Here is a 27686-nt window from a genome sequence, read left to right as displayed (position 1 = left end):
TGACGGAATGTGTTGTCTTGGTCTGAGTTGCTCTGTGTGGCTGGGGCTGCTCACCCACTCCCCCATCCCCACCCACTCTTTCTCCCAAGGGATGGCCCATCCATGGAACCCGCCTGCCGGCACACTGCAAAACCAGCCTTCCTAGGCCTTGAAATGACTACCCACTCAAGAAAGGTTCCCTAAAATGATACAGTCTGTATCCCAATCTTCCACAAATGATCTCTTTCCCAGTCGGGCTCCACCAAAACAGCTCTTGTTAAGGCCAATGCTGAACAAAATGGTCAAGTCTCAGTCTGCATCGTATGTGACCAATCACAGCATCTGATACAGTTGATCTTTCCCTCTCTCGTCCTGGAAGCACTGTCTTTGTTTCCACTGCACTTTCCTGGTTTTCCGCCTGTTTCACTGGCTGCTGGTTGTCAGTCTCCTTTGCTGCTTTTTCCACATAGTCCCCACGTCTAAGCGTTAGAGTGTCCCAAGGCTCAGGCTTGGGTCCTTCCTCTTGTCTTCTCCAAACTTAGGATCTGAACTAGTCTCATGGCTTTTTTTTCCCTGCTTTTTCTCCCCAAATTCCCCCAGTACATAGTTGTATATCTTAGTTGTGGGTCCTTCTGGTTGTGGCATGTGGGACACGGCCTCACATTGCCTGACGAGCGGTGCCATGTCCACGCTCAGGATCTGAACTAGTGAAACCCTGGGCTGCCAAAGAGGAGCGCACGAACTTAACCACTCAGCCACGGGGCCAGCCCCTCTCACGGCTTTTAGTACTATTTATACGTTGACATCTCCTAAATGTATTTCTTTAGCCAAGGCCTCTCTCCTGGACTCTAGACTCTACATCCAAGTTCCTACCCAGCATCTCCACTTGGATGTCCCAGAGGCATCTCCAGTATACCAGGTCTGAATCCGAGCTCCTGATCTTCCTCCCCAGATGGGTTCTTCCTCCAGGATTCCCCAACTCAGTGAATGGCAATTCCCTCCTGAGTTCTCAGGCTGAAAACCTTGATTCTTCTCTTTCTCTATACCCTAGACCCTATACCCAATCTGTCAGCAAATACTACTAGGTCTACTTTCAAAATATTTCCAGAGTCAAGCCACATCTTACATCTCCACCACCATCCTTGTCCGAGGCACTGTTGTCTCTTTTTATGGCAATAGCCTCCCAACTGATTCGCCTGCCTTTGCCCTGATTGCATAGTCTATTCCCAACCTGTCAGCTACAGCAATCCTTTAAACTTTTGACGGTAGAACCCATTAACCTTTCCTGCCCCTTTACCTCTCTCACTTCATCTCTTACTGTCTCCCTCCCAGCTCCATTTCTGCTTCAGACACACTGGCCCCCTTACTGTTCTTTGAATAAGCCAGGCATCCTCCCACTTCAGGAAGTCTGCATTTACCTTTCTCTCTGCCTGAGCCTTTCTTCTTCCAGATATCTGCCTAGCTCTCTCCCTCTCATCTGTTGGGTCTATCAAATCGCTCCCTCTGGGGGACATCTCCCCTGACCACCCTGTTTTATCCTGCAATCCTCTCTTCAAGCCATCCTCCCTAGCCCAAAACTCCCCACCACGCTCCCCTGCTTTAGTTTCTCCATACCACTAACCACTCTCAGACACACTATTTATCTCACTTATTCATTCGTCTCCCCCTACTAGAGTGGAAGCCCCACAAGAGCAGGACTTCCTTTAGTCCTGCATCCCCAGTGCCAGGACTGTGCTTGGTACCTCACAGATGCTCAGACAGATCACTGCTGAATGCACAGTTCCCGAACTCTCCCTCCTTTAACTTCCTCGGCTCTCTTCTCTCTTGGCTCTCCTCCTGCTTGGTATGCTTGGCTGGCCCCTTGACCTCCTTCTTCTTGACTGTGGGTGTTTCCCAAAGCTCAGTTTTTATTCCCAAATTCTCCTTCCATCAGCAGCATCCCCCATCCCACTCACTCACTCTCCCAGCTTCTATTATCACCTCTGTCTGCCCCTTTTTCCTTTTAATGTAACTTAAATAATTACATTCCTTTGATTACGTTTTACTGGCTCTGAAACCTCCATTCAACTCTAAGCTCCTTGAAAGCAAGGACTATGTTCGTCCCTTCAATATCCAGTTGTTCTTGAACCCAAATAAGTTCTTTGAGGAGTAATCGAAGACGTTGCGTGGGTGAAGATTCATCCTGCTTCCCCCTTCTCCTGCCCGCCTCCCAGTCAGGATAGAACAACCGGGAGCCTGAGATCCAAGGGGGGCACTTAGGAGGCGTTGCATCAAGCTGTTGGTCAACGAGCCTTTTGAAGGCTTCATCCCGGGTTGATTTAATGAGTCACAGTGGAGCAATTTAGCCAGTTCTTTGGCTCTACTTGAAAAGGCCTTTTGAAGCTCATTAGACTTGAGTATGTAGGTGTGAGAAGAGGAGGCAACTTAACTTTTTTCTGGCAAGGAAGGCAATTTTGCATTTTGGGAGGCCAGCCTTCCCTCAACACGCTGGGCTGGTGAGGACCTGCGTGTCCCCCAGGACAGCAGAGCTGCCTCCCTGCCTTCCTGCCTCGCCCCCTCCCACCCCCCATAAGACTGTGAGGCTTTGAGGACAGGCCTGGAGTTGAATCATTGTATTCCCAAGGCGAGCCTGGTGCCTGGCACATAGTAATTACACCTCAAGTAGCTATTGCACAGAGAAAAGAAACCCAATCTTATGTGAGAGAAGTTCTTTCTAGATCTTTCCCCCAATCCAAAGAAAATAGAGAAACACTCTCCCCTACCTCCGCCCCTCGCCCCTCGCCCCCCTCTAAGCACTCTCTACCTTCACTACCATCAAAACCTGGCCTAAAACTTTCCTTTCCTAGAAACTTTCTCAGATCAATCTCATCTGACTCTGACTCCTTTTCTCCATCGCTCCTCAGCACTTCTCCACATGGCTTGTTGTAAGCATCCTGAACCAGTCTGCCCCCAGTGTATGCCCTGTGTGAGGGGGTCAGGGGGTTTGGGGGACACCGAACATACTCTCCAGTTCCCACTAGCCTGGCACTCTGAGGGGGAGGGCTTGCTCTTTGCCATCCTTTCCACAGCCCAGCTCAAGGTTCTGTATCCAACAAGCGCTCAGTGGCACAACTGACCAGACGTAGTTGCACTCAATGAATGTTTGTTGAATGAAAAAGGACTGAATGTCAAACTCAATGCCCACAGGAAGAATACTGGGGAAATGGTAAAGGAATCCAAGTGTCAGCACAAAAGCTGACCCTTGAAATGAGAGGAATGAGAGAAGCTAACCCGGCCACAAAGGAAAAACAAAACCAAACCAAACACTCTTCTGGATCCCCTGGTGAGCTGCACGCTTTCAGGGTCCGTCTTCTGTCCCAAGGAGCAATGTGATCACACTCCCTCTAGCCGTGCAAGGACCATGGGCTCTGTTGAAGACCTGGATTTGAATCTTGGCTCTCAACCACCTTCTCTGTGGGTGACACTGGGTGAGTCACTTAACCTGGAACCTTCATTTCTTTATTTACATATAGGGGACGATAATCAGGCTTGTGGTGCTGGCATGTGATCAAGTTAGCTGTGCTCTTCAAGTTAGCTGTGCTCTTGGTTCCTGGTAGGAGTTCAAGTAATAACCCACATATCCCAGTAAGTGGGGGATCTGAAGGGAGCTAGACAGGCGAGGAGGGAGCTGAGACCCTGTGTGGGACTGTGCCTTGGGGGAAAAGAAGGAAGACAGCTTGTTGTGGGAACTTCCCCGTGGCAGGAACCCCCTAGAGGGCATTTCTCAGGGGCTTGAAGAGAGAACTGATTCAGAGTGACCTTTGAGGGAGCAAGGTATATCTGGAAATTCTGCCTGTCAAGCTGGGGTTTCGGCCTCTCCTGTGCAGACCACACTCCCTGGAACTGGGTGGCTCTGCTCTGTAACGAAGAGAGCCAAGCACTCCTCTATAGGAAAAGCCGAGAATCCCAGAACCGCAGAACTTTGAAGCTGGTTTAATACTGAGGAAACCACAGCCCAGAGAAGGCAATCACTTTTCCAGGTCACACAGAGGACACATGGCATAGCTATGACAAGAAATAAAATAGGAATAATAATAACCAACAACCTGTCAGAATGGATGGTCAGGACCAAAGTAGGGGGTCAGGCCCAGGAGTGGTACAAATAGCGACCCACTGGCTGAGCTAGAAGGAAAGACACACGGGAATGGGGCTCAGGAGGCTGCTCTGTGGCAGTGCTGTCCTAGGCATCTGGAGTATTTTATTTAATTTACTACACGTAACGCCACTATGAGCTATATACTGTTGTTATCCCTATTTTACTGAGGCATGATTTACATAACGTCCTCAAGGTCTCAAAGCTAGAAAGTGCGGAAGCTGGGGTGTAACACAGGTGTGTTTGGCACCAAAGCCTGAGCTTTTTCTGTACAGCTCTGCTCATCCCCAGGCTGGAGACCCTTCCACCTCACAGGCCTCTCTCCCTCCCTGCAGGCTCTGAGGCTGGGCTCCCTGGACCTACACTGAGCACCCCTTCACCCCCAAACACACGCACGCATGCATGCTCTCGCACGCTCACTCTGACCTGGCGGGGACCTGGTAAGGCAGGGCGATGGCTGAGTCCATTAACGCCACCAAGCACAACACATATTTATGGCCCCAATTACAGCCTTCACCTCCCGCCGCCATGAAGGTGCAGGAATAGCGACAGGAATAGTTGTGTGCGCTGGGGTCTCAGGCCTCTGCGGCAATAACTAGAAGATTACAGAGATGTTGGCAAACCCTGGTGACGGCGGCTCTATGATAATGATAAATCTACAGCTTTATGCAGAAATAATGAGGCTGAGGGCAGCCAAGGGGGAAGGGAGGAGCAGGGTGATCCCTGCCAATCGAAGTCCTGGGTAGAGAGAAAATGGCGAGCTGCTGGGAACGCCCAGGAGACCAACAGGGACCCTCGTCAAGCCAGGCAGGGGTGGGGCAGCAGGAGCACCAGGGGCAGCCCTGCCCAGGGCTGGAGTGGATTTGATCAACTGCCTCCATTCCTTCCCACGCCTGACCTTCTTGATTCGGTGAACAGCAGAAGCCTCCGACCGACGCCTTCGCACGGCCGGCTATGGCCGGCTTGCCTGCTCCGCGCCCTCCAGGCCAGGGGGGAGTATATAGCTCCCTCGCCACCTAGGCTTCCCTCCAGAACAGCCTGGGGGTGGCGAGGTGAGTGTCCCTTGCAGCTTAAGATTTGCAATTAACAAAGAGCTAGACGCCCCCCACCACCATCCTGTACACCTCCCCTTCACTAGCCTTGAAGCTCCATGTTCAGTGGTTGTGAGAAAACAACACACATGCCCCAGGCTTTGCTAGCGTAAACCAACTTGAGCGCTGGGGCAGGGCCAAAACAAGGGACACCCCTGGTTCCACCTGCAAGGCTGAATCTGATTCCTCGATACAAGCGCGGGAACCACAAGGGGAGCAGCCTCCTGTGGCCCCATTCTCATGGTGTCTCTCCTTCTATCCAGCCTGTATGCCACCGACCCTCTACTTCAGTCCAGACTACCTGATCTGACTGGTTAATTTCTTTGCCACTCCAGACACAAACCACCTATCTGAACCATACCTCTGAAGTACCTCTGAAGCACAGGCTGGGTCTCTCTCCACCAAGCCTGGCTCTATCTACTTTCAAAGGACTACTTGACCTTCTCCTCCAGGAAGCCTTCCTAGGTTAACTGCACCCAACTTCCATGACTTCTTTAACAGTCATTTCCTTGTGCACCAACGTACAGTTTTAATGAAATTAACTAAGCCATTGGTCATTCACCAAGAATGTACTGAGTTCTTATGTTTGCACAATGCGATATGCTTAGCCCTGAAGGAAAATACAAGAGAAAGTCAAACATGGACCACAAGCCATTTCTGAACCATTGGGAGAACTTTACAAGACAGAATATGATTCAGGATGTAACTAAGGGACACAGAGAACAAATCAGGAGGAGTGATTGCTGTGAGAGTGGAAGGACTTCGGGGAAGCTTTGAAAGGCGGAATGATTTGGGCCAGGCCAAGAGGTGGGGGAAAGGCCGCCTGACCCAGGGAAGCTTGAGAGCCAAGGCAAGAGGCAGGAATGTGGGGCATGTTCAGGGACCCGCCTGCCGGGCAGAGGAGCGAGCTTGAGGCCAAAATGCAGCTTTAGGAAGGGAATCCTGCCTGCCGGAGAGATGGGGGCCAGCTAGCTGTGTTCCTCTGTACCGCCCCTGCCATGCTGGCTGCAGGATTTCATATACGCCAAGTGCTCACCCATTCCCGGTGACCATGACTTGGGCCTCTCTTGCCCCAAATAATTACAATTTTAGAGTCAGCACCAAAAAACAGGTGAAAGCACCAGCCTTATTTCCCTTTCCCTTCCTTTGCCTGATTCTTGGAGCGCCAGGATGAGGAGCCTGCTTCTGAGACCCAGCCCACTGGAGAGGCTGCGGATGGGAGGGCCCCAGGGGCCTCCCCTGGGGAGAACATGCAGCTCAGACAGACTGCAAACAAGACAGGACGTGTGAACACGGTCACTGCTCTTCAGCTTCAGACATTCCTGGGCCCAGACTCCCTCGGCTCCTGGCTAGAATGCTCCCGCTTCCTCTTTGCCTATCAATCCTACCAGTCCTTCCCTGCCTTGCTTAATTCCTCCACATCCAGGAAAACTTCTCTGGCTGTCCTAACTCTCAGGTCTTGCAACCTCATACAGGATACAGGATTTGCTACTTAGCATTGCTGGCTACTGCACAGACACTTCTTGTCTCTGTAATTGGATTATGAATTTCTGTGGGTTGAAGAGCCGGTCTTCTGTCCCAACCCCCCACACCTCCCAGTGCCTGGCACAGTGCTCTGCTTAGGAGGAGATAGAGGAGGACTACAGTGTACTGACTGAGGATGGTGAGGATTGCGGCAATGTGCGCAGCACTTCTGGATGATCCGCCTTTTTCTGCAGCTGGGCTGGGCAAGGGGGGGTGGGACGAGGGCAGGGACAGCTAGAGCTCTAAAACCTAGGAAGTCAGCATCCAGGTGAGGGGTGTGCCTGGGCAGCGACTGCCTACTCCAGGACTGGGGCTTCCACAATGCCCAGGGCTAAAGTCACAGGAGAGGGAGGGGAGGACCCTGGTGAGGAGAAGGGAGTCTCCTCAGAGGGCTGAGTTGAGCTCTGCTTCCTGCAGCCCCTGGCCCTCATCTCTCCCTCTCTCTGAGCCCCTGGGCCTCAACCCCAGTGTTGGGAGGACCAAGCTGCTTTTCGTTACCTGTGCAGTCACTGTAATGAAGCTGCTGCCTTACGAGACCACAGGGGAAGAGCTGCACCAGATGTAAACTTCAGAGTGATTTATAGAACAGAGCTCCTGGGCTTGGGGCTGGCACACAGCTGCTGTTCCAGCCCGCCCCGTCTGCCCGCCCCGTCTGCCGGCCCTGCTGCTTGTGCTGCTCTTGGGGATGACATTTCAGGAAAGCAAAGCTGGGGGAGGCACTGGGACACTGGAGTGGACTGATCAAAGTCAGAAACAGTGATGAGAATGGGGTGTCCCAGAGACCCTCCCTGGGGCAGAAATGGAGCCCACCGAGCCTCCTCTCTTTGAGCAAATCAAGTTTCTTACCCTTTTCCCACCAGAGTGGGGCTGATTTTCCCAGCCTCTCTCCCCACAAAGTCAACACCGAGATATTGAGTCTTGACTGTCCAAAGGGAGGGTCTGCAGACTGAGTGGGGTCACCCCTGCCCCAGAGAAATGGTGCAAGCATTTCCAGGGAGACACACAACCAGTGAGCACGCAAGACACCCGATGCAAGGCTGTTGGTGTGTGGTGGAAACGGCCCTGCTGGGCTCTCAGCTGCCCGCGTCGGCTTACAGCGAGGCACACCACCTATAGCTGCGGGACGCAGGTACGCAGCTTCCTCAACACCCACCCACTAGACTGGAGAATAGCGTCTACACTGGACTGAAGGGCTCTGGATAGGCCCTCTCAATTCTCTGTGCCAAACCTGTCTTCCCCCTTAAAAGCCAATCTGAGCCTCAGCCCCTTGAACCTTCCCTGGTTAATTGCAGCTGATTCTGAAAAGCCAGCCACCTCTTTTCCCAGATCTCCTTTCAGGCCTGCCTCCCCCATCTCCCAGACTGGCCTGGGCAGGCAATGCGTAAGAGAAGAGGCTCTGCTCTGTGGTTCTCACTAGTGTTGGTCATTAAGTACTTCTACTTCTCCTTCTGGGTATGTGCTAGGATTGCTTTGTCCTGTCCCCTTGATATTAGGAGTTTCCATGTGTCTTGCTTTGGCTAATGAAATGTGAGTGGAAGTGACATGTGTCACTTCTGTGTGGAAGCTTTAAGAAACAGTGCATGGGGGCCGGCCCAGTGGCACAGTGGTTAAGTGTGCACGTTTCGCTTCTCGGTGGCCCAGGGTTCACTGGTTTGGATCCCAGGTGCGGACATGGCACTGCTTGGCACTGCTTGGCACACCATGCTGTGGCAGGCATCCCACATGTAAAGTAGAGGAAGATGAGCACGGATGTTAGCTCAGAGCCAGTCTTCCTCAGCAAAAAGAGGAGGATTGGCAGCAGATGTTAGCTCAGGGCTAATCTTCCTCAAAAAATAAAAAAGAAACAGTGCATGATTTGCCACATCTCCTTCCTCCTGAGTGGGTAACTGTGAGAGCCCATGTTGAAATGGAGCCTCTGTTGGCTTGGATCCCTGGATAACAAGGTAGAGGAGAACCCTAGCCAGGCTGCAAAGCACGTGTAACATGAACAAGAACTAAACCTTGGCTGCTTTAAGCTACCAAATCCTAGCATTGCCTATTGCTGCATCATAACCTGGTTCATCCTGATTAATACAGTCTGTTCTTGATGGTCTTTTCCAGGCTTCTAGTACACATCAACGTCCTTGACAGATACTGCTGTGTGATTCAGTCTAGGGACCTGCCCATCCTTACCCATGATCAAAGAGATGTATAAGACTTAGGTGGTAGACCTAAGGCCTAGCAGATAGAGAGAACCACCTCAGAACATGTGATCAGAAGCAACAAGCAAAAATTCCCTTCCCTTCCCACCCACGTGGGGGCTCTGCTGCCCCCACCTCAACCTGGGGCAGAGTGCAAGGACTTCCCCAGGGTGGGCTGGGCCATTGTTTCTAGTTTCCAGAGTCCCTCTTCACATCCTGAAGGGCAAAGGCCCACTTATCTCTAGGGGTCAGGGTGATGGGGACACATCCCACTCAACCCAGAACTAGAAATCCTCAAGAAGCCCAGGTGCAGGGCTGTACTCACACTTGTGGCGTACTGGATATCCTTCCAGATGGAGGTTTCCCGGGACAAGTCAGAGGCCTCAAAGAGGTTGTCCAGGATGACCTCTCCAATCATGTCATGGCGGGAGAAACGGTCAAAGTCAAAAACACTGAGATGCAGCTTGCGGTCAGCCAGCTCCTCATAGGGCACAGGGAAGTGGAAATTCTCGTCAAATGTTGGGTTCAGGGTCTTGCGGTGCACCCGGGTCTGCAGCTTGCATTTGCGGTCAGGCAGGAGGTAGATCTTGACGTAAGGGTCAGAGCTGCCGCAAAAGTCCTTGGCAGGGAGGTCAAAGGCCTTCAGGATGCGCACGATCAGGGTCTCACTCTCGTAGTCATAGCGCAGGCTGAAGTTGATCTTCCCACAGCTCTTGGCTGCCTCGGATTTGGCCTCATCCGCATCCACCGACTTCTGCTTATAGAGCTCCGGCTTGATGCGGCCGATGCTGGTGGGCTGCTCTGCCGCCGGGGGCAGCTCATTACCATAGTCCACGCTGGAGACGTGCATCTGCCTTGGCAGGTGGCGCTTGAAGGACGTGTGCCTGGCAGAGGGCAGGAGGGGGCCAGAGAGTGTGGTCAGGGCTCAGGGAGGGGATGCAAGCAGACACAACCCCGCCACCCTGGTTCATCCTACCCCTACCCCTTTCTCCTCCCACTTGTCCACCACCTGTCCCTCTGCACGCAGTTTGTGCACAGGTTGTTGTGCGCATTACACGTCTTAACAAAGGTAAAGTCATTGGAATGGGGCCTGGTGTATAGCTCAAAGCATGATAGCCATTGCCATCATCATCTTCTTCCGTGCTTTTCTGTTATCTGCTTTCTAGGTTTCTTTCCCAGTAGACGTGATTCTGGTTCCCCTACTAAACCACGAGCTCCTTTGGGAGAGGGGCCATCCATTCCTACCCTTGATGTGGCATTCCCTTCATCATCGCCACCACCATAGTCAACATTTATTGGGCTTTGGAGCCAGATTGCAGAGGTTAATTTTGGCTCTGCCACTTTCTAGCTATGTGACTTTGGGCAAATTATTTAACCTCTCTGTGCCCTAAAATGAAAACAATAAAAGTAGCAACTGCATAGGATTGCTGAGGGTGAAGTGAATTGATGCATATAAAGTGCTTAGAACAGGGCCAGGTGTGTAAGAAGCGTATCATTAGCTCTCATCATCACACGGATTCTTTCGTTGCAATCTTATGAGCATCATTAGCCCTGTTTTACACTTCGGGAAAGTGAAGCTAAGGAAAGGTGAGCAACTTGCCTGTGGCCATACAATAAACTCCGTACATACCCCAGCACTTTCATTCCTGGCCTCCAATCTGAAGACCAGGCCTCTTTCCCTTCAGCCGGTCCCCTGGGAGCCTGGGGAGACATTGCAGGGACCCAAGAATCCACAGGCTCCCTAAGGTTTGGATAAGACAATGCCTCATACCTGCATGCACCACTTCTTTCAAAAGTGTTTCCGAATTTAGAGCAGGTTTTTGTCATTAAGTGGCAGTAGCTGTTTTTGTTGTCATTTTGTTTTTTCAGTTAAAGAATGCCATGAATGCAATTCCTGTCATGCAGGTAGCTCTGCCAAGGTTACAAAGGAATTCTCATTCTCAAAATGTTAGGCATCTCCTGCCTTATCTCCCAGGCACCACAGACTCTACCCGCAAGGCTTTACTGACATATCCCTAGATACTCCATGAGATTTTATGCTTTGGGCCTTTGCATATTTTCTTCCCTCTGCCAGAAGTCTTTCCTTCCCTCCAAACACCCAACACACACATCTCAGGGCACACCACGTGCCTCATGTCTTTCCTGAAGTCTTTCCTGGTGCCCGTCTCCTAGCTGATCCCCCACCATGGAACATATCATCTGATATATTCTCCAAAGCACATGTGCTATTACTCCTGCTCTCTGATCCTCACAGGCTGGAATCTCACTAACATATCAAATACAGGAACGTGGACGTGGCCAAGTTAGGGAAAGGAGGAGTCCACCCCTCACCTGGTGGATGATGCTGGCTCTGTGGTCTGTCGCTGCAGCCTCGTGTGACGCATGATGTGCTCCTTGACTGACATCTGCACCTCAGCAGGGATATCTGGGGACGTGTGGCTGATTTTCACAGCCGCCTCTAGGAAGCCCAGAGTGTTGGGGTCCTTCAGCTTGTCTGCCATGTTGCTTCTGGAGCTGGGGCTCTGGAGGGCCTCCAGGGGGAGGTTAGCAGAAGAGGGACTAGAGGCCTCCTTGTTTCTCCAGGGCATCCAGCACAGCTTCCAAAAGAGAAAGAAAAAAACTGCCACCAGGGCCACGCCACACACAATAACTACCACTGCGAGGAGGCTGACAGAGGTGCCTGCCCTCGGCGTGAGCCAGGCAGGGAGGGACAGAGACAGACAGAGGCGGGGAGAAGCAGGTAAGGGTGTTGGAAGAGGGGCCACACAGAAGGGACGAAGACGGAAGAAGAGAAAAGAATGGTCATGAGAACGCTGCCCAGGCAGAGGAGAGATGGTTTCAGGGGTGACGCTCCGTAGTCCACTTTGTGAAATATTGGCAGCCTCCCGTTCACCTCAGTCTGATTTCTCCAGCTTTACCCCCGCACCCCCTCTGCCAGCTTGGGGAGCACCTGGGCTGCCTCCCCTACTGCCTATTGGCATGTGCACGGGGAAGGGAAAGTAATTTAAATAGCAGCCTAAGCAAATGTGCAAATTTGTGAAGCATTCACATTTGGATGCTGTTTGAATTTCTATTAGAGCTGTTACTATGGCCAGACTTCTCGCAGAGTCATTTTTGTGTACAGCTCTCTTCCTCAACAGGCTGGGAGGCCTTGGGGAACAGAGGCCGGGCCAACTCATTGTCCTCCCTTACCCAACCCTGCCGCACCCAAAGCAGGAGCCCGATAAGTAGTTACTGAGTTGACTTGAAGTGAATGAGATGGAGCACATTCTCCCTGCAGACAGGGATTAGGTCTAATGCTTCTTCTGTCCTCCCAGAACTCTGCACATAGCAGGCTCAGTAAATACTGTGTTAAGTTGGAATCCAATCCACACAGTTTATCTCAAAGCTAAATACAATGGATTCCTATAGCTGTCTTTTTCCATTCCTGTGGCTATTTGACAGCTTTGCTGTAAAACTGGTATTTGTGAATGTGGTTGGTTCAGAGGTGGCCTCTCACTGTGCCGCCCCAGCCCACTGTGCCCCTGTAGGATGCCCATTATCCCAGGAGAGCTGTAAGGAATGCCTCCCTTTGGGGGAGATTATTAAGCAGACCTCCCATCCCACCTTTAGGAAGAAAGCTTTGAGCCCAAGGCCTCTTCCTTTTCTGAGTAGTCAGAAGGCTCTGAATGAATGGTACTCTTGGCAGGGTTTGCACAAAGTTTCATTTGTGGACAAGCCAGCAGGGGAGTCTTATTTGGCTTACACAATGATTGAAAAATTGAGGAATTCCATCATCATCATCATCACCACACTAGATTTCTGGTTCTCTGGAAAAGGCCCGTGGACTCGGTAACTGCACCTGTGCCCCTGCACAGTGGGAAGTGGCCACTCCCTTTGGAGGGGTGTGTCCTCACCAGCTCCACTCCCTGTTACCTGCCTGCCCCTGCAGGACTGTGAGTTTCCAGCCTCTATATTATTCTGTCCCAGTGCCTTAAGAATCTTAGGATTTAAGGTGAGAAATGACCCTACAAGCACCGAGGATAAGCTGTGATTTTGCAGATGGGAGCAGTAGTCCAGAGAAGAGACTTGCCTGGGATCACAGGTCGGTCAGAAGCAGAGCGTGGACCAGGGTCCAGATGCTCACTGCCAGTGGGGCTCTTCCCACTACCCCAGCCTGTTTGTCCCTGACTAAGCTGTAAGCTACTGTAACTCTGTGTTTTTTATATTTGTCTGACTCAGGGCCTAGCATAGAAACTGGCACATGAGAATGAAGGAGTGAATGAATGAATGGCACATAAAAGAGCTGTAATTATCCTTCAATCAACATTTACTGAGCACTTGCCATGTGCCAGGTTCTAAGCTAGGCTTAGAGTAGAGATGCCAGGTCCCTCCTGGGGGGATCCAGAGCACTCTCAGCCCCCAGGCCCCAGGGAACGCTGTCCCCTATCCAGAGGGATCTGAGGAGGAGGTGAGAACATCAGCCGCCCTCTCTCGGGAGCTAGCAGTGCCTTCTGACTCCCTGGCTGTAGGGTACTGGCCTTGATCGCTATCACCTCCATTAATAAGGAATAACAGCAGAGAATCCTCAAGTCCTTAGCCACCTACTCCAACCCCCAGCCCCACACAGAGACAGTGGAGTCTTTCCCAGCCAAAGCAGCTGGAGCTAGTCCTTCACCCAGAGTCCACCAGGGACCAGGAAGGCTGATTCTAAGTTAACTTCTAGCCTAAAGGTCTCCAGTGGGTGTGCATGCACCCCAGGGGCACAAGAGAAAAAATATCAGATTGTTTCAATACTAATTTATTATCTTAAAAATAAGAAATCAAAACGTTAATATACAGGTTGATAGTACTAGAAATGATAGCATTTTATTATTGGATTTAATCAAGTTATGGAACATTATCATGTCCAAGGTACAAAGTGCTTTTTATGTATTCACTCATTTAATACTCTCCAATGAAACAGGATGATTATTATCCTCATTTTGCAGATGAGGAAACTGAGGCACAGAGGGTTACATGGACTGCCCAGGGTCACACAGCTAGTAAGTGATGGGACCGGGATACAACCCTGGCAGTTCAGCTCTGCAATGCCCCCTCTGCAGACATGTGTATAATGTGGGAATAAATAAATGTATATTGGAGGTACGAAATCAAAATCATTTTTGCTGTTATGAGTTCACAATCTAAGCGGTTTGGTTTAGGCCTTATCCCCCTGGGTTTCACTGTGAGAGCCACCACAGATAGACGTATCCTTATTCTAAGTATCTGGCCATCTCCAGACCCTTCACATCTGTTCTCTGTTACAGCTGTTCTGGATGCATTCTCTGTAATATGAGTCACCTTAAAACAAAAGGTATTTCTAGGGCTTTGCTTTCCTTTGATCATACCTTTTACTTGCTCTGGTAATAATTAGAATTTTAACGAGAAAGGGGGAGCACTGGGGGGAATCCAGAGAGCATAGAGTGCATTTAAATGTTCAGCCTGACAAAAAACTGACTTCATAAATGAAAAGAGAGGTGGGGGAAAGGGGTGGGCCGAGGGAATCAATTTTTACTCGGTGTGGTAGCTATTTTGAATGCTTCTCCACGTGACCCCCGGCTGTTGCTCCCTGGGAGCTGTGATTAGGGAAGGAGAGGTATGGATTATCAAGAATCAGCACCCAGTGCTCAATACTGGTTATGTAAGACCAGGAGGCCCTTCCTCGGTCTGGAGAATCTTCTTCCGGGACATCTCCAGGCAGGCAACGCAGGGAGAATTGGGTCTTGGGCGCCGACTGTGTTCCCACCCACAGAGGATCCGAGGCAGTGAACAAGCCTGGTAAGAGCAGATTAGGCCAGGGCAGGGGTGATTGTACAGGATTTAGCCCCTTTAAAATCACTATATGTGGCCTTGAACTCAGCCAGCCCGCATAGTCTGGTTAAAAGTGCATTGAGGCTGGGAAGTTAGGCTCCTATATGGCCTCAAGGCTGTGCAAAGGCCCAGATAGCCTAAGATATGTGCCTTCCCACCCTGAGCCTGCTGGGACCAACCCACCAGGACATGTTGCCCTCTAGAAATCATAGGTACCCAAGTTGCATTCAAAGCCTTTTTCCACTCATGTCTTGTTTGAACCTTGTGAGGCAAATGGAATTTTGATGGGCAACTCTGCCACCTTTCAAGTCCTGATCCAGAGCTCTTCACATTTATACCATGCACTAGCTCCATGACGAGAAAGAGGTGACGCTTCAGTGAGGGAGAAAGCCCCTACCACAACGCTGAGAAAGAGAAAGTACTTCCTCAGTATTTGCGTTCTGCCTCCCTCTCTTCTTCCTTCTTTACTTTCCCTTCAGCCTGGAGAGAAAGAAACGTTGCCCTGGAGTCAGACTGGGCTCATTCAATGTCCGTCTCCACTGGCTTTAAACTGTGTGACTTTGGTCAACTATTTAATCTCTCTCAGCCTCAGTTTCCTCATCCATAAAATGAGTATAATAACAGTATCTACCTCATAGGGTCATTGTGAGGTTTAAACAAGATCAAAAGTGTATCAAAAGTACTGAGGACGGTGCCTAGAAGGTAGTAAGCAATATAATAAATATTGGCTATTTTTATTAGAATTGCCCAGTCTGGTTCTGAACACTCCCTAGTTTTGAAATTTGTTTGGTTGGCAGAACACCTATAGGCCATGAATACTAACAGAGATAGCTTTAACTTTATCATTACAAACCAGGAACAATCTTACTAGCAGAAATAATATAAGTATTTCATTTATAGCTAGGTCTCTCCCTCAGGACATAATATGTACTATATTAAAGTTCTCACATCTCCAAGTTTTTCTGTCAATACTCATTTACTTGCTACTTGTCCATTTGTTTTGTTGTTACTATCACCAGCTGGTGAACAAGTGTGAGCTCCAAAGGAGTAAGAAGAGGGGCTGGCCCCATGGCTGAGTGGTTAAGTTCACGCACTGTGCTCCGGCGGCCCAGGGCTTCGCCAGTTCAAATCCTGGGCGTGGACATGGCACTGCTCACAGGGCCAGGCTGAGGCAGCGTCCCACATGCCTCAACTAGAAGGACCTACAGCTAAAGATATACAACTGCATACTGGGGGGCTTTGGGGAGAAAAAAGAAAAATAATAAAAAAATTAAAATTAAAAAGAATCTTTAAAAAAAAGGAGTAAGAAGAAAATCATGGAAGAAAAATCAACAATTGAGAACATGCTATGCTTTTGCCAAGTTTTCTTAAAAATTGGGGGAAAGAAGTCTATGACTCAATATTAGCTGTGAAATATCTTCATTCAGATGTCAGAATTCAGTATTCCATGGACACCTGGTTTGGGAAACCATATTGGCCATTACCCAGCAAGCTCTGGGAAAGCAAAGAGCTATGGAACTAGACTTTGGAAACACACCCAGTGACCTGGCATCATGCAGGGGCACAGGGCTTCTAGCCCTGGCTGGGAAAGTGGACTTCACCAGGTACTGAGACACCAGGCGGACATCTCAGGTGAGCAACTGCACCAGAATGACCACAGAACACGTGTCCGCATTTCTAATTGTGTGACCTTGAGCGAGTTACTTAACTTCTCCCCACCTTGGTTTCTTCTTTTATCTAATGGGGATTCTAATTTATGCCTACTTCACAGAATCGTTATGAATATTAAATAAACTAAGACTTTGAGCATCGTGCCTGGTGTGCGGTGAATGCTCCCCACATGTAAGCCGCTGTTATTCTTCATGTTTTGCTTTTTTGGTGGAGATAATAGTTTACTGCATACAGAGTAGACCCAAAGCCAGGTCCTCTGAGGCACGGAAGCGAGACGCCAGACCAGGGGGCAAAGCATCATAGAGACCTCAGGCCCTTCTTCTCTCCTGGGAAGTTAAGAGCTTCCTGAAGGCCATCAGGGCAGGACCTGCTTGTCACCCTAAGTGAGACTGTCAGCAGAGGTGATGGCTCATGGCCTCCCTCTCTCCCTGGAAAATGCTGGGTTGTTAATTAGTAACCCAGGGCTTTCTTATCTCCCCCACTGACATTTCTTTCTCCAAAGACAGAGCCCTGGTGTCCCCTCCCCTTCTCTCCACCCAGAGGGTTAGGATTCATCAGCAGTTCTTATCGCTTGCTATTGTTGCCATTTTTCTAATGGGCTTCCAAGTCAGGAAAATCCATTTTCTAACAGTAACAGGCATTCTCGCTAACAGAGTGTAATTGAAAAGATAAAGTGGGGAGAGGAAGTGACAAGAAAGGACCATTTCCCCCGCTACCCCCAAAGCTGGAGAAGGTAGGCTTTAGGGCCTGGGGTTGCTGGTGGACCCTCAGAAATGGTAAGGGCAGGAGCTGCCTTGGCCGAAGCCCTTTGGACACAGACAAGTACAACCCAGAGGCCAGACAGCAGGAAATGCAGAGGCCGAAGAGACAGGAAGGAACAGTGCCCAGCCTGCGAAGGGAAAAGACTCTGGGCAGAGCAATTAATACTAATACTAGTAATATTACTTGTTATTTATTTCTACATGGTCAGCACTGTGCCCCTTACATTATCTCATTTAATCTTTACAGCCTCCGTAAGAAATCAGTACTCACTTCTCAAAGATACATTAACTAAGGTTAGAAGTATTAACTAAGTAACCCGTTTGAGGGTACATCGCATCGAGCCCAAGAGCTGGGTTTTGAACCTGAGACTTTCTGATGCTCAAGTCCAGGCTCTTGAGCCAGGCCTCTGAGGGGACTCGAGCCTGAGCAGAAGAACTGGCTGGGCAGAGAAGCTGGGGAGGAATTTCTTCGTTATAATCAGGAGCGGGTGGGGGCATCCTCTACTCTTTGGCCTGACCCTCTGAACCTGGGAAGAACTCTGGAGACCAGGATTATGACCAACCTCCTCATGCCCCGTCTCTTTCTTCTTCCTTGGAAGGTGCAGACACTGCAGATTACCCACTAGCCACCAGGTAAATAACCAATGGCCCTGACAACATCTCCTTCAGAGATGTGGCTAAGAAATACCTGAGTGTGTGTGTGTGTGTTGGGGCAACAGGGGCTATTCTGTTCTGAGGTTCACAGACATGGCCCACTAATAAAAAGCTCTGCTGTGGCTTGTAAATTTATTAGGAGAACCTGGTATAATTAATATTAGGGTGGGGGGAAGGGGAGCAGAGAGTCTTTGCTTCCTTTCCTTCTTTCAGAGATCCAGGCCGAACTACCGATGGGGATAATTAGCGCAGTCCAAACAGAGAAGGAATTAATGCTCCTGAAAAAGCTGTGATGAGGAGAGACAATGCTGGGCTAATTAGGGCCGCACCAAGCTTTATGACTGGGCTCCTGCTTCCACCATCATTAGGGGATTCAGAGATAAATTGGAGACTAATGTGGAGTGTTATAGCTAACAGAGCATTGACATTAATTTAGCAATTATTAGTATTATTATTTTGCCAGATGGTAACTGTACCTTTCTGCCTGATTGGTCAGGGCATGTGGCCCCTCTGAATGTGGAGATCAAGGCTGGGCTGATGGGGGGAGGGACAGACAGAACAGAAAGATTCTTTTCCCTCTACACCCTCTTCCTGTTTGTACCTGCAATTAGTGAGAGGAGAGGTGTGCCTGGGTCCACACGGAGCAAGAAAAACAGATCAGCAATAGAGAGAAGGGCGAGATGAGGTGGCGTCATATACCCGGAGCCTCCAGAGCTGAATGCTCAGCTCACCTCTACTTTCAAAGGCCCCTCTGATTTCAGTTCCTAAGTGTTGCCCCGTCCTATAGTCCCTAGAGACCTCTTTTCCTAAGCAGGACCAGCAGGGCTGCCACCCAGCTCCGTCAGGACATTTTTTACCCTGCTTTCCGCCACTCCAGACAGCCCTACACAGACCCTAAAGAAACCTGGCTTGATCCGGATGCCTATGTCTTAGTCCTAGTTATTTGCAGCCAAACGTTATACCCCCAACTCTGTGGACAGTGTGTGGACTAAGTAGCATTAGAACAGTTAGAAGAGAACACATCTTTTGTACACAGCTTGGAGGGATGGAGCATTCTGGATCTACCATCCCCACTCTTGAAGTTCCCACAATCAGAGGGAGAAGGAACTTCTAGAACTGTAAATCCAAGGGCTCTACAACTCCTAGATACTGAACCCTGATTCTAGAATCCTAAAGCTCTAGACACACCCCAGAGTCAGAATATCATCACCATCGGTTCTAAAGGATCGTGCCCTCAAAGAAGGCAAAGTCTACAGAACTCCTTCCCTCCAGCAAGGAGTGAGGGAGTAACTGATTATTCAATTATAGAAACAGGATTTTTGTGTTTTGATGAAATGCTGTGCATTTAATTGACCATTACAAGCCAGAAAAATCTCTCTGCTGCAAAAGGCCAACTTCAAAGCCAGGGGACTGCATCACAGAACATCTTCAGAGTCATTAGAGAAGTGAGCAACTATCACACACATCTCATGGCCATCTGGAAGCCAGAGAATAACCATTCCTGGCGGCCAGCCTGGGAGGGGCAAGGCAGCTCAGGTCTCCCATCAGTTTTCTGCATTGTCTGGAACACCTCTGAACCTCTGCTTACTACCTCAAATCCAGAACCCATGCTACCCACACCCAACACTCTGCAGCTTGGCTTATGGAAAAAGTTCATTCACCTCCACAAGGCAAATGACACAAAGAAAGGTAGAGATCTGCCTGTCAGCATCCTCTTGCAGGGGTGGGGGGAGTGTATTAAGGAGGAAAACAGACCTTTCCCTTTAGAGTTTTTAAAGAAAAGGGGGAACTTGCTTTTAGCTGGGACAGTTTGTGTAGAGGTGTTTCTAAGTCAGTGTCTGATGGACTGAGATTTCCTGTGCAATTCCTAGCACAGACCCCAGCATATCAGAGGATCCCAGTAAATGATAGTAGAGTCTGAATCTCAATTGTTGAATCTCAGGGTATTACGAGAAATCCCATGAGCTGGCAACTTAAAGCAGGAGGAAGGCAGGAGAAAACATACAATGGTAAAGGGAACTGGGCATGCTCTAGCCACTTGCATTTTTCATGAAACTGCAAATGAAAAGATCCAGCATTTCTCTGACTGGAGAATCTGGAGCCAGGCAATGGCTCTGGGATGCAGGGAGTAGGCTGAGAGGCGGCATACCTGGCAGCCTGGTCCTAACTCCACAGCATCTCCCCAGACCCCGTGCTCACCTGAACCCCAAGATCCCGAAGCCACTCTCAACCACTGTCTTTCTTTTGCTATGATCAAGGGTCTCCTTATGCCTCCCCATCCCTTTCAGCCCCCCAGCTTCATGCTCCCCACCGGCCCCTTCCCCCCCGGCTTCCTGAGGCTTGTGACTCAGCAGCCCAAGTTAAAGTTCCCCAGGGCTGACAACTCAAACTCTCTGAAGCAGCCTGCAGGGAAGGCATACTGATTCATCTGGGCCCACAGGCTCTCACTCCTCAGCCTTCTCTCACCCTTGGCCTGGCTGTCCAGGTACCTGTCATTTCAGACTACAGGGTGTCCCTTTGGAGTCAGAACACCAGCGCCTTCCAGTATCAAGATGAGCTATATACATACACTGCCCCCAGTCCCCCCGGCCCTCGGCCCCCCACCCCCAATTATTTCTGCCTTGGACAGACAGAGGGGCAGCCTCTATCCCAGGTGGAACTCGACAGGTGTGTTCTCACCTTGAATTATCCCCTTTAGGGTTTGAAGGCTCAGGACCAACATTAAGGGCCCCACTTGAGATGGACATTGGAGGAGAGGATGGAAAGGAGCTGAGGAGGCAGGCAGGAAGAAACTCCTTGTCTCAGGCAAAATTGTGTGTCTGGTGGATATGGGGAGTTGGGTGGTGTTGCAGGTGATGGCACTAGAGAACCAAAGTCTAACAATACTTGCTGGGCCTAATCTATCCTGAGATTCTTCAAGAGGAAGAAATCAGCCTCTCCAACCTCCCTCACTGTACCACCCTCTTCAAAGTTCTTTATGTTTAACCCCAGTGCCTTCTGCTGCAGTAATCAACCCATTGATTAAACATTGCCAGGGCGAGAGAGAGCCAGCGAGTAGCGTCAGCCCCCTACAACCCACGGAGGGCTGAGGTGGGCTCCATTCCCCCAAGGATGGACACAACCCCCTGGCACACACAAACCTCCCCTTGGCCCGCTACCCTCCTCCTTCTCGTCTACCCCTCAGCGGCCCTGATCCTAACCCAGGACTTACCTATATCTCTGACCTTTAACCTCAACTGAAAACAGAACCTTGGAACCTGCGGCCTCTGGGGAGTTTACCCCACCTGTACCCGCTCCCAGAACCGCTGCGCCAGTCCCCGGCTTCTGGTCCCAGGAGAAGAACGTGGAGACAAAATTCCCGCCTCTCACGGCCCCTTCCTCCCCTCCCGCGGGCTCACCTCCGCGTACCCCTAGGCCCAGGCCCGCTGGAATCAGGGTCGGGGGACAAGGAGGGGTGGAGTCTGTGGAGCCAAAGGAACCCCGGCGCCTGGGTCCCTGCAGGACCTCCCCACCCCCACTACGCGTTCTCCCGAGGCCTCGCACTGCCCCCTGGCCCTCCCCGCCCAGGGAACGCGACCCGGTACTCCCTCCCGCCCAGGACCCTCCAGACGGCGGGATCCGGACAAAGAGCCCGGCTGCAGCGGGAGAGCGGGGCCGCACGGCGCCGGTGCGGCAGGTAAATACCCGGGGCTGGCGGCCCCCACGCTGCCCACCCTCCTCGGCTCCGGCCGCCAGGGCGCGACACGCCATTCCCGCTGTCGCGATTCCCGGGAGACGCCGCCCCTGCGCGCCGGGCCCGGGCCCCGCGGGGCTTGGGCTCCGGACTCACCGGCTCCGGCGAGCTCGACTCGGCTCGGGCTCCCGCCTGGACTCGGCGGCCGCCCGGGGCTGCGTCCGGCGCAGCGTCCGCGCCGCGCGGGCAGGAGGCGCCCGCTTGGCAAAGTCGGCGAGAGGCACCTGCTCAGTCGCGCACTGGCCTGGAGTCTGAGTGAGTCAGAGAGACCGAGGGAGCGACTTATAGGGGCGGGGGTGGCGGGAGGATGCCGTGACACCCTCCCCCACCCCGCCCCCCGCCCCCGCCCCCCAGCCGAGACGCAGAAAGCCACTCGCAGCCGGAGAGACACCCGGACACAAAGACCTCATGTCAGCTGCAGACGCAAGTTTCTTCCTGAGATACCAGGGGGCTCGGGCCGCGTTCCCCGAGAGAACAGACAAACGGACGAACAGACCAACGGATGAATCCCGAGATCTCGACACCCCCGAGGAGACGAGTTTCTTCCTGAGCCTGGATGTCCCCAGTCTCCTGCTCACTCCACGGCCCCTTCCCCTGGCAGATCGCCTGCAGGGCGAGCGGAGAGACGCGAGGGAAACTAAGGACCCCAGAGGCGCCGCGTCCCGGGAGCCCGGCTGTCCACGGGGTTCCTGCAGAGTCACACGGGAGGGTGCAGGGGGATGCTGTCCCTCCCGGGTCCCCCTCGCGTCTCTCCGCTTGTCTTGCGGGCGATGGGCCAGGGCACTGGCTGAAGCTGGTTCCCAATCCAGAATCCTGAGCCGGAGTTCTCTCTCTAGGCTCTGGGGCTCCCGAGGCCAGGGCTTTGGCGGGGAGGGGAGACAGCCAGGGCGAGAATCCAGAAAGGGAGGGGGCCTCGGGTTTCCCGTTACCTGCGTCGGCAGCGCTCGGACTCCGCTCTAGGGGCTGTAGCTCGAAGCTCCGACAAGTCTCCACGTCCAGCCCGAGAGGGGGCGGCCGGGCCCGGCACAGCGAGGCCAGGACCGCAAGCGCCGCCTGGCACTGAGGCCCCCCGGTCCCCCACACCCCGCTCATGCCCCAGACACCCCGGCCCTCTGAGCAGACGCCAGAACTCGCGCCGCGGCCGGACCCGGAGTGGCGGGGGGGGGGGGGCAAGGCGGCCCCAAGAAGACCCTACCGGCAGCGGCCCCTGCGGCTCCGTTCGGCTTTTAATCACTTCCCGGCAGGGTCTCCGCCCCTCACGTGGCATCCCGCGGCAGCTGGCAAGTCTGGCGCCTCACGGCCGCCCCCTCTACAATCAGGGACCGATCTGAGTCCCGGCGGGCTCGAGGCAGGGAGCTCTGTTGTCCCGCATCCTGAAGGGTGCAAGGCCAGTGAAAGAGCCTGGGATCTAGCTGCGCATTCACTCCTGGTGTGAGCTTGGGCCTCTCTGAGCCTCAATTTCCCTCTCTGTAAAAGGGGTATAATGACTACGAGTGCTTCACGGGCTGCCTGGGGATACAAGATAGTGTCTGTGAAAACACTGGGTAAATTGCCACACGCCAAATACGTGGCAACAAAATAAATAAACCCATTAAAGAAAGAAGGATGACCCATCTGGGGTGGGAGAACCTTGGCCAAGGTTCCTGATGGGAGAAGTTAGTCAGACTTGCCCCAAGTCCCAGCTTCGGAGGCTGAAGACCCTAAGACTGCGGGGCTATGCGAACTGCAAAAAGACTTTCTGAGCCCCGCAATCCTACGGTCCGATGTACCCGCACGTTGCTATGGCGACGGGAGGCAGCGGCCGTCTCTCTCCATGGCAACGGGAGGGGAAAGTTTCTAGCGAATAGGAATGGGGGCATTTCAAGAGGGCGCTCCGTTCCCGCCAGACCCACCTCCCTGCATCAGTGCAACACCACTGGAGAGAATGTGTCTTGCTATTAAGCGTAACAAGGGCCAGAGAGACCGAAAACTAAACGGGAGGATTGAGGCTAGACTTAAGGCAGAACTCCCCTCCAGGAACTGTGGCGTGAGGTCCAGGAGCCGATTGGCTGAACTGCTCAGAGGAGCCTCACTCAGCCCAGGAGATCTGTGGGCCGCCACCAGGCGCGGCCTTGCGGGGGCCCTGTCACGGAAGTCTTGCATCCTCGGCTTGTCTGCAGGTGGGCCCCTGTCGGCGGGTGGGGCTCACCCAAAGCTCCAGGCACGGCTCGGGTCCCTTTGCCTTCCCGGAGCTGGGAAGGAAACTTTAGCAGGAGCCTTCGGAAGCCGCGGTGCTAATGTGTACCCGGGTTGCGGTCGGGGAGAAGGGTCCTTCCTCCTAATTAACATGCTAATTGGAAGTGGCCTGGGCGGTGACTCACGTTGCGTAGGGAAGAGATTTGAAGACTCCTAGCGGTCGCCACCAAGCGCCAACTGCCCCAGCCGCGCTAGCTGGCCCTTGGACTTGAATCCCCGGGCAGCTAAAGCCCAGGTTATAGAGGGCCAAGCCGAGGCAGGAGAGGACCCTGGCCTAAAGAGGCGCGTTTTCCCGTTTGCACACGCTCCCTGGATCTGTCCACGGTGCTGAAGGCCCAGTTGACGCAACTGTCGCGTACGCGCAAGGCTAGCGAAAGGGGAGACGGGGGCAATTGCAGCTTCCACCCTGACCTCTGGAGCCTGAGAGAGGAGAGGGCTAGGAACTCAGGCGCGAGAGACTGAGCAGGAGTGATCCTGGAGACACTATGCAATCCCGGCTGCCTTCCTGATGGAGGTGCTCAGTTGCTGTTCCAAGAACAGATGAGGCTGTGGAGTCCCCATTCGCCTCCCAGTGCTTCTAGAACCCACCTGAGGAGCCTGGAGGTCCCGTGACCTTCCCCTCCACCACCCGATGAAGAAATCAGCACCTGGAAGAGACAGGTGCTCAGAGGCTTCTTGTTACACGCTCATTAGCAGTTTCCCAGGCGGCAGGTTTGTGTTTACATAAAATACAATGGAGAAGAGATGCTCTCTGCCCATGTTTACGGCAAATCTGTCACTCCGCGGCGATTTCTCCCTCCCCCTCTTGAGTTCCCGGGGAAATTCGCAGAACAAAGCGCCTTGTTTTGCCTTTGCAGAGAAGGAAAAAACACAGGACTGTTCCAAGGGCCCAGGCTAGTGATGCAGGGAAATCAATATTTCGCTTACAACGAGTCGGGGACTTTGCATCCAAACTGAAGGCAAAGGAGCCTGTTCGGAGCACAGCAGGTGGCAGAAGCAGAGAATTAACAGATAATTTCTCATTGTTCCCGGATTCAGCCTCCACATGCAGCAGGCGGTTCTGCAGCGTCTCTGGCGCCCCAGCAAAGGCTCCGGACCTGGCATTTCTCAACCGAACAGGGAGAGGGAGGTTCTGCTCTGTCAGGGCTGCAAGAAGGGGCTGGGGCTCCGGGGTTAGTCAATAACTATTGAATTTGGAGTGTGCGAGTGAGTGTGTGCGAGAGAAACAGAAAGAAACAGAGATAGAGACAAGAGAAAGACAGAAGCACAGAGACAGAGAGGCAGAGGATGAGACACAGATACATACACAGATATAGGAGATACAGAGAGAGAACAGAGAGACAGAGGGACTGACACATATAAAGGGACACTCATTGCGAAAGAGAGATAAAAGAGAAATGTATTGTTTGCTTACATTAAGAAAAAGCTCCACCCTAGTTGTCATCTCCATGCCCTCTCCCCAGATTAATTGCTGATACCTGGGGTCACATAACCAGCCACAAAGTAGAAAAAAAAATCTTCATATAAAGATGGGAAGTTTTCCTCTCTAGAACTCCTTTCTCCCACAAGCCCACTCCGAAAACACGTCTATGCTTCTTTCCATATGAAGAGATGAAATTCAGACTCCCAGGGTCCCACTCAGACCCAGGGAGGGAAGGAGAGAAAAGAAGTGGAATTGTTGCCCCTCACTCTGTCTCTTAGAGAAAGACTATTCTGAGTTTCAGTTTAGGGGTGGGGAGGAGAAAAGGAGGAGGGGAGACGGTCAGCAGGACATAGTGACAAACAAGGGTACTGGGCTGGCACCTGGAGGCTAGATCCAGAACTGGTGCACCAAACCAGCCGTGGGGCAGTCACATATCATGTCAGGACATCGCTTTCCTTATCTGCAAGAAGATGAAGTTGGATGAGGAGCTCTTTGAGGTTCCTTTCAGCAACAACAGTCTAGGATTTTATATGAGAGGAAAGGAGGAGGCTGTTTCAGGAAAGGAAGGAAGGAGGCAATTGAAGAGCAGGTTTTCCTGGGTTTGAAGACCAGGGTGGTGTTACAGATGTCCAGGCTCACTTTGGGCCTCCCCTCCCCCATTGCTCTCATCTCATCTACAGCCACGGTTGGAGCATCCTAAGTCTGGGGCCCCCCAGGCCAGACAGAAGCAGCGAGGTGGGAGGACGGCTTGGTGGTGCAGCGGTTAAGTTCGCATGTTCCATTTCGGTGGCCCAGGGTTCCCTGATTCGGGTCCTGGGTGCGGACATGGCACCGCTTGGCAAGCCATGCTGTGGTAGGTGTCCCACACATAAAGTAGAGGAAGATGGGCATGCATGTTCGCTCAGGGCCAGTCTTCCTCAGCAAAAACGAGAAGGATTGACTGCAGATGTTAGCTCAGGGCTAGTCTTCCTCAAAATAGAAAAAAAATGAAGCAGAGAGGGGGATTGGAGGTGGAGTGGGAAGCAGAATGAGAGGAGGTTTGAGGCAGAAACCAGCAGCCTCCCACTCCTTTGCCCTCCTTTCCTCAGAAATAGCCAAAGTGCACATCCCCTTCCCCCACCCCAAATCTCCAAGGCAGTGGCCTGACTGCCCTTGGACAGATTCCCACCCTGCTCTGAGCAGCAATGTCCTATTGAGTTATGCTACAAATAAAATAAATTAAAACAAAATAATAATTTCTAAAAAATTAAACCTCAGTAGGAAATTGCTAATGCTGTAGGCGGGAAGAATGAGCTCCTTTGACATGAGCCGATGTGTCATATTGTCTTTCCATCTCAATGCAATTTCTAAATAGGGAGCCCTTTCCCCATTCCCTCCTCCCCTCCAAGCCCCCAGCAGAGATGTAAAGGGAGCAGTCTAACGTTCATAGCTGAATTGTCTGACTTGCAGGGAAAGACACAGAGCAATAGACACAAGGGGACCCACTGCTTTGCCAAGAGAACTGGAGCCAAGAGGGCTCTGATCCAACCTTGAGGGCTCCTGATCTCCTCTCCCCACTACCCCCATCTGCTTACTGAGGCTTGTGGCCACTTTCCGCAAGAGTTTTAAATTTACTCTAAGAAAACAGACATCTATTGAACCTGTTCCGCTTCTGGTGGAGAATGAAGGTGATGTCCTACATTGGGGAGTGGGAGTCACTTTACACCATTATTTGGAACAAACTATACTATGGAATCCCCATGGGATTTCTGACAGAACAGCTTTATCAGTATTTCCAGTGTACGTCACCATCAGCCCCCCATCCCCCACACCAACATAGCAACTCTAGCCAAAGCTGAGTAACTTCTGCAAATCAGGCCATTCCGAGTCATCATAAGAGTTTTCAAGAATCTCTCCTTACCTGAAAAGATGCAGAAAACATGGCAGAGCCCTAAGTCAATTCCCAAGTATTTGGGGGAGTCCGGTCTTGCTTTTATTTTAGAGAAGATTCTCGGCAATCCAAACCTCCTGAGCCAGGTGTATACTTACCTCTTTCTCATTTCTTCCCTATTTCAGAGGTCTCATCTCTGTTCTGTGCTCTCTGCTCAAGCCTACAATCTTCCAGATCAGACTTGGGAAGACCAGGCAGGGTTTGCTACTTCCAGCAGGCTGGGGACTTGGGAAGCAGAGACAGGTTCAAGGTCGGAAGGCAATATCATCCCTGAAACAATTTTAGAGTTTGACCTGACCGTGGTGGATCCAGGGCTCTCTCTGCGTTCTTTGAGATGTGAGAATGATAGTGGAGGGGAAGGGCTAGGAAACAAGCCAAGTGTGCTCCTCTTAATACCAACCTTGTGCAGAAGAAAGAGCGCAGGTTTTGGAGTGGACAGACCTGTGTTCAAATCCTAACCCTATCACTTACCAACTGTATCACTTTAGGCACTGCACTTTAGCTCTCTGAAGCTCCTCTTCCTCATCTGTAAGATGAGACA

General features: G+C 51.7%; 1 protein-coding gene across 13 annotated transcripts in view; it reads right to left on the bottom strand.

Moving 5' to 3' along the window:
* Nucleotides 1-22817, bottom strand: part of SYT6 (synaptotagmin 6) — a 59031-nt gene extending 36214 nt beyond the window's left edge. For 2 of the 13 annotated variants that reach the window (XR_011438755.1, XM_070267211.1), the window contains exons 1-3: nucleotides 22487-22751; nucleotides 11238-11586; nucleotides 9232-9790 (exon numbers count right to left, since the gene is read on the bottom strand). Coding sequence is in view for 7 of the 13 variants with exons in the window: in XM_070267211.1 (XP_070123312.1) it covers nucleotides 9232-9790; nucleotides 11238-11586; nucleotides 22487-22649 (1071 nt within the window). In the remaining 6 variants the exon portion in view is untranslated. Of the gene's footprint in view, nucleotides 1-9231; nucleotides 9791-11237; nucleotides 11587-21653; nucleotides 21897-22486 lie in introns of those variants that run through there. The other 11 variants (XR_011438759.1, XM_070267218.1, XM_070267215.1 and 8 more) reach the window with 9 other exon arrangements.
* Nucleotides 22818-27686: the final 4869 nt, after the last annotated feature.

The sequence above is a fragment of the Equus caballus genome, chromosome 5, assembly GCF_041296265.1.
Source record: "Equus caballus isolate H_3958 breed thoroughbred chromosome 5, TB-T2T, whole genome shotgun sequence".
NCBI classification, from domain to species: Eukaryota; Metazoa; Chordata; class Mammalia; order Perissodactyla; family Equidae; genus Equus; species Equus caballus.
Note: the sequence above shows the minus strand (reverse complement) of the source record. Positions and strands in the feature narration are given on the sequence as shown.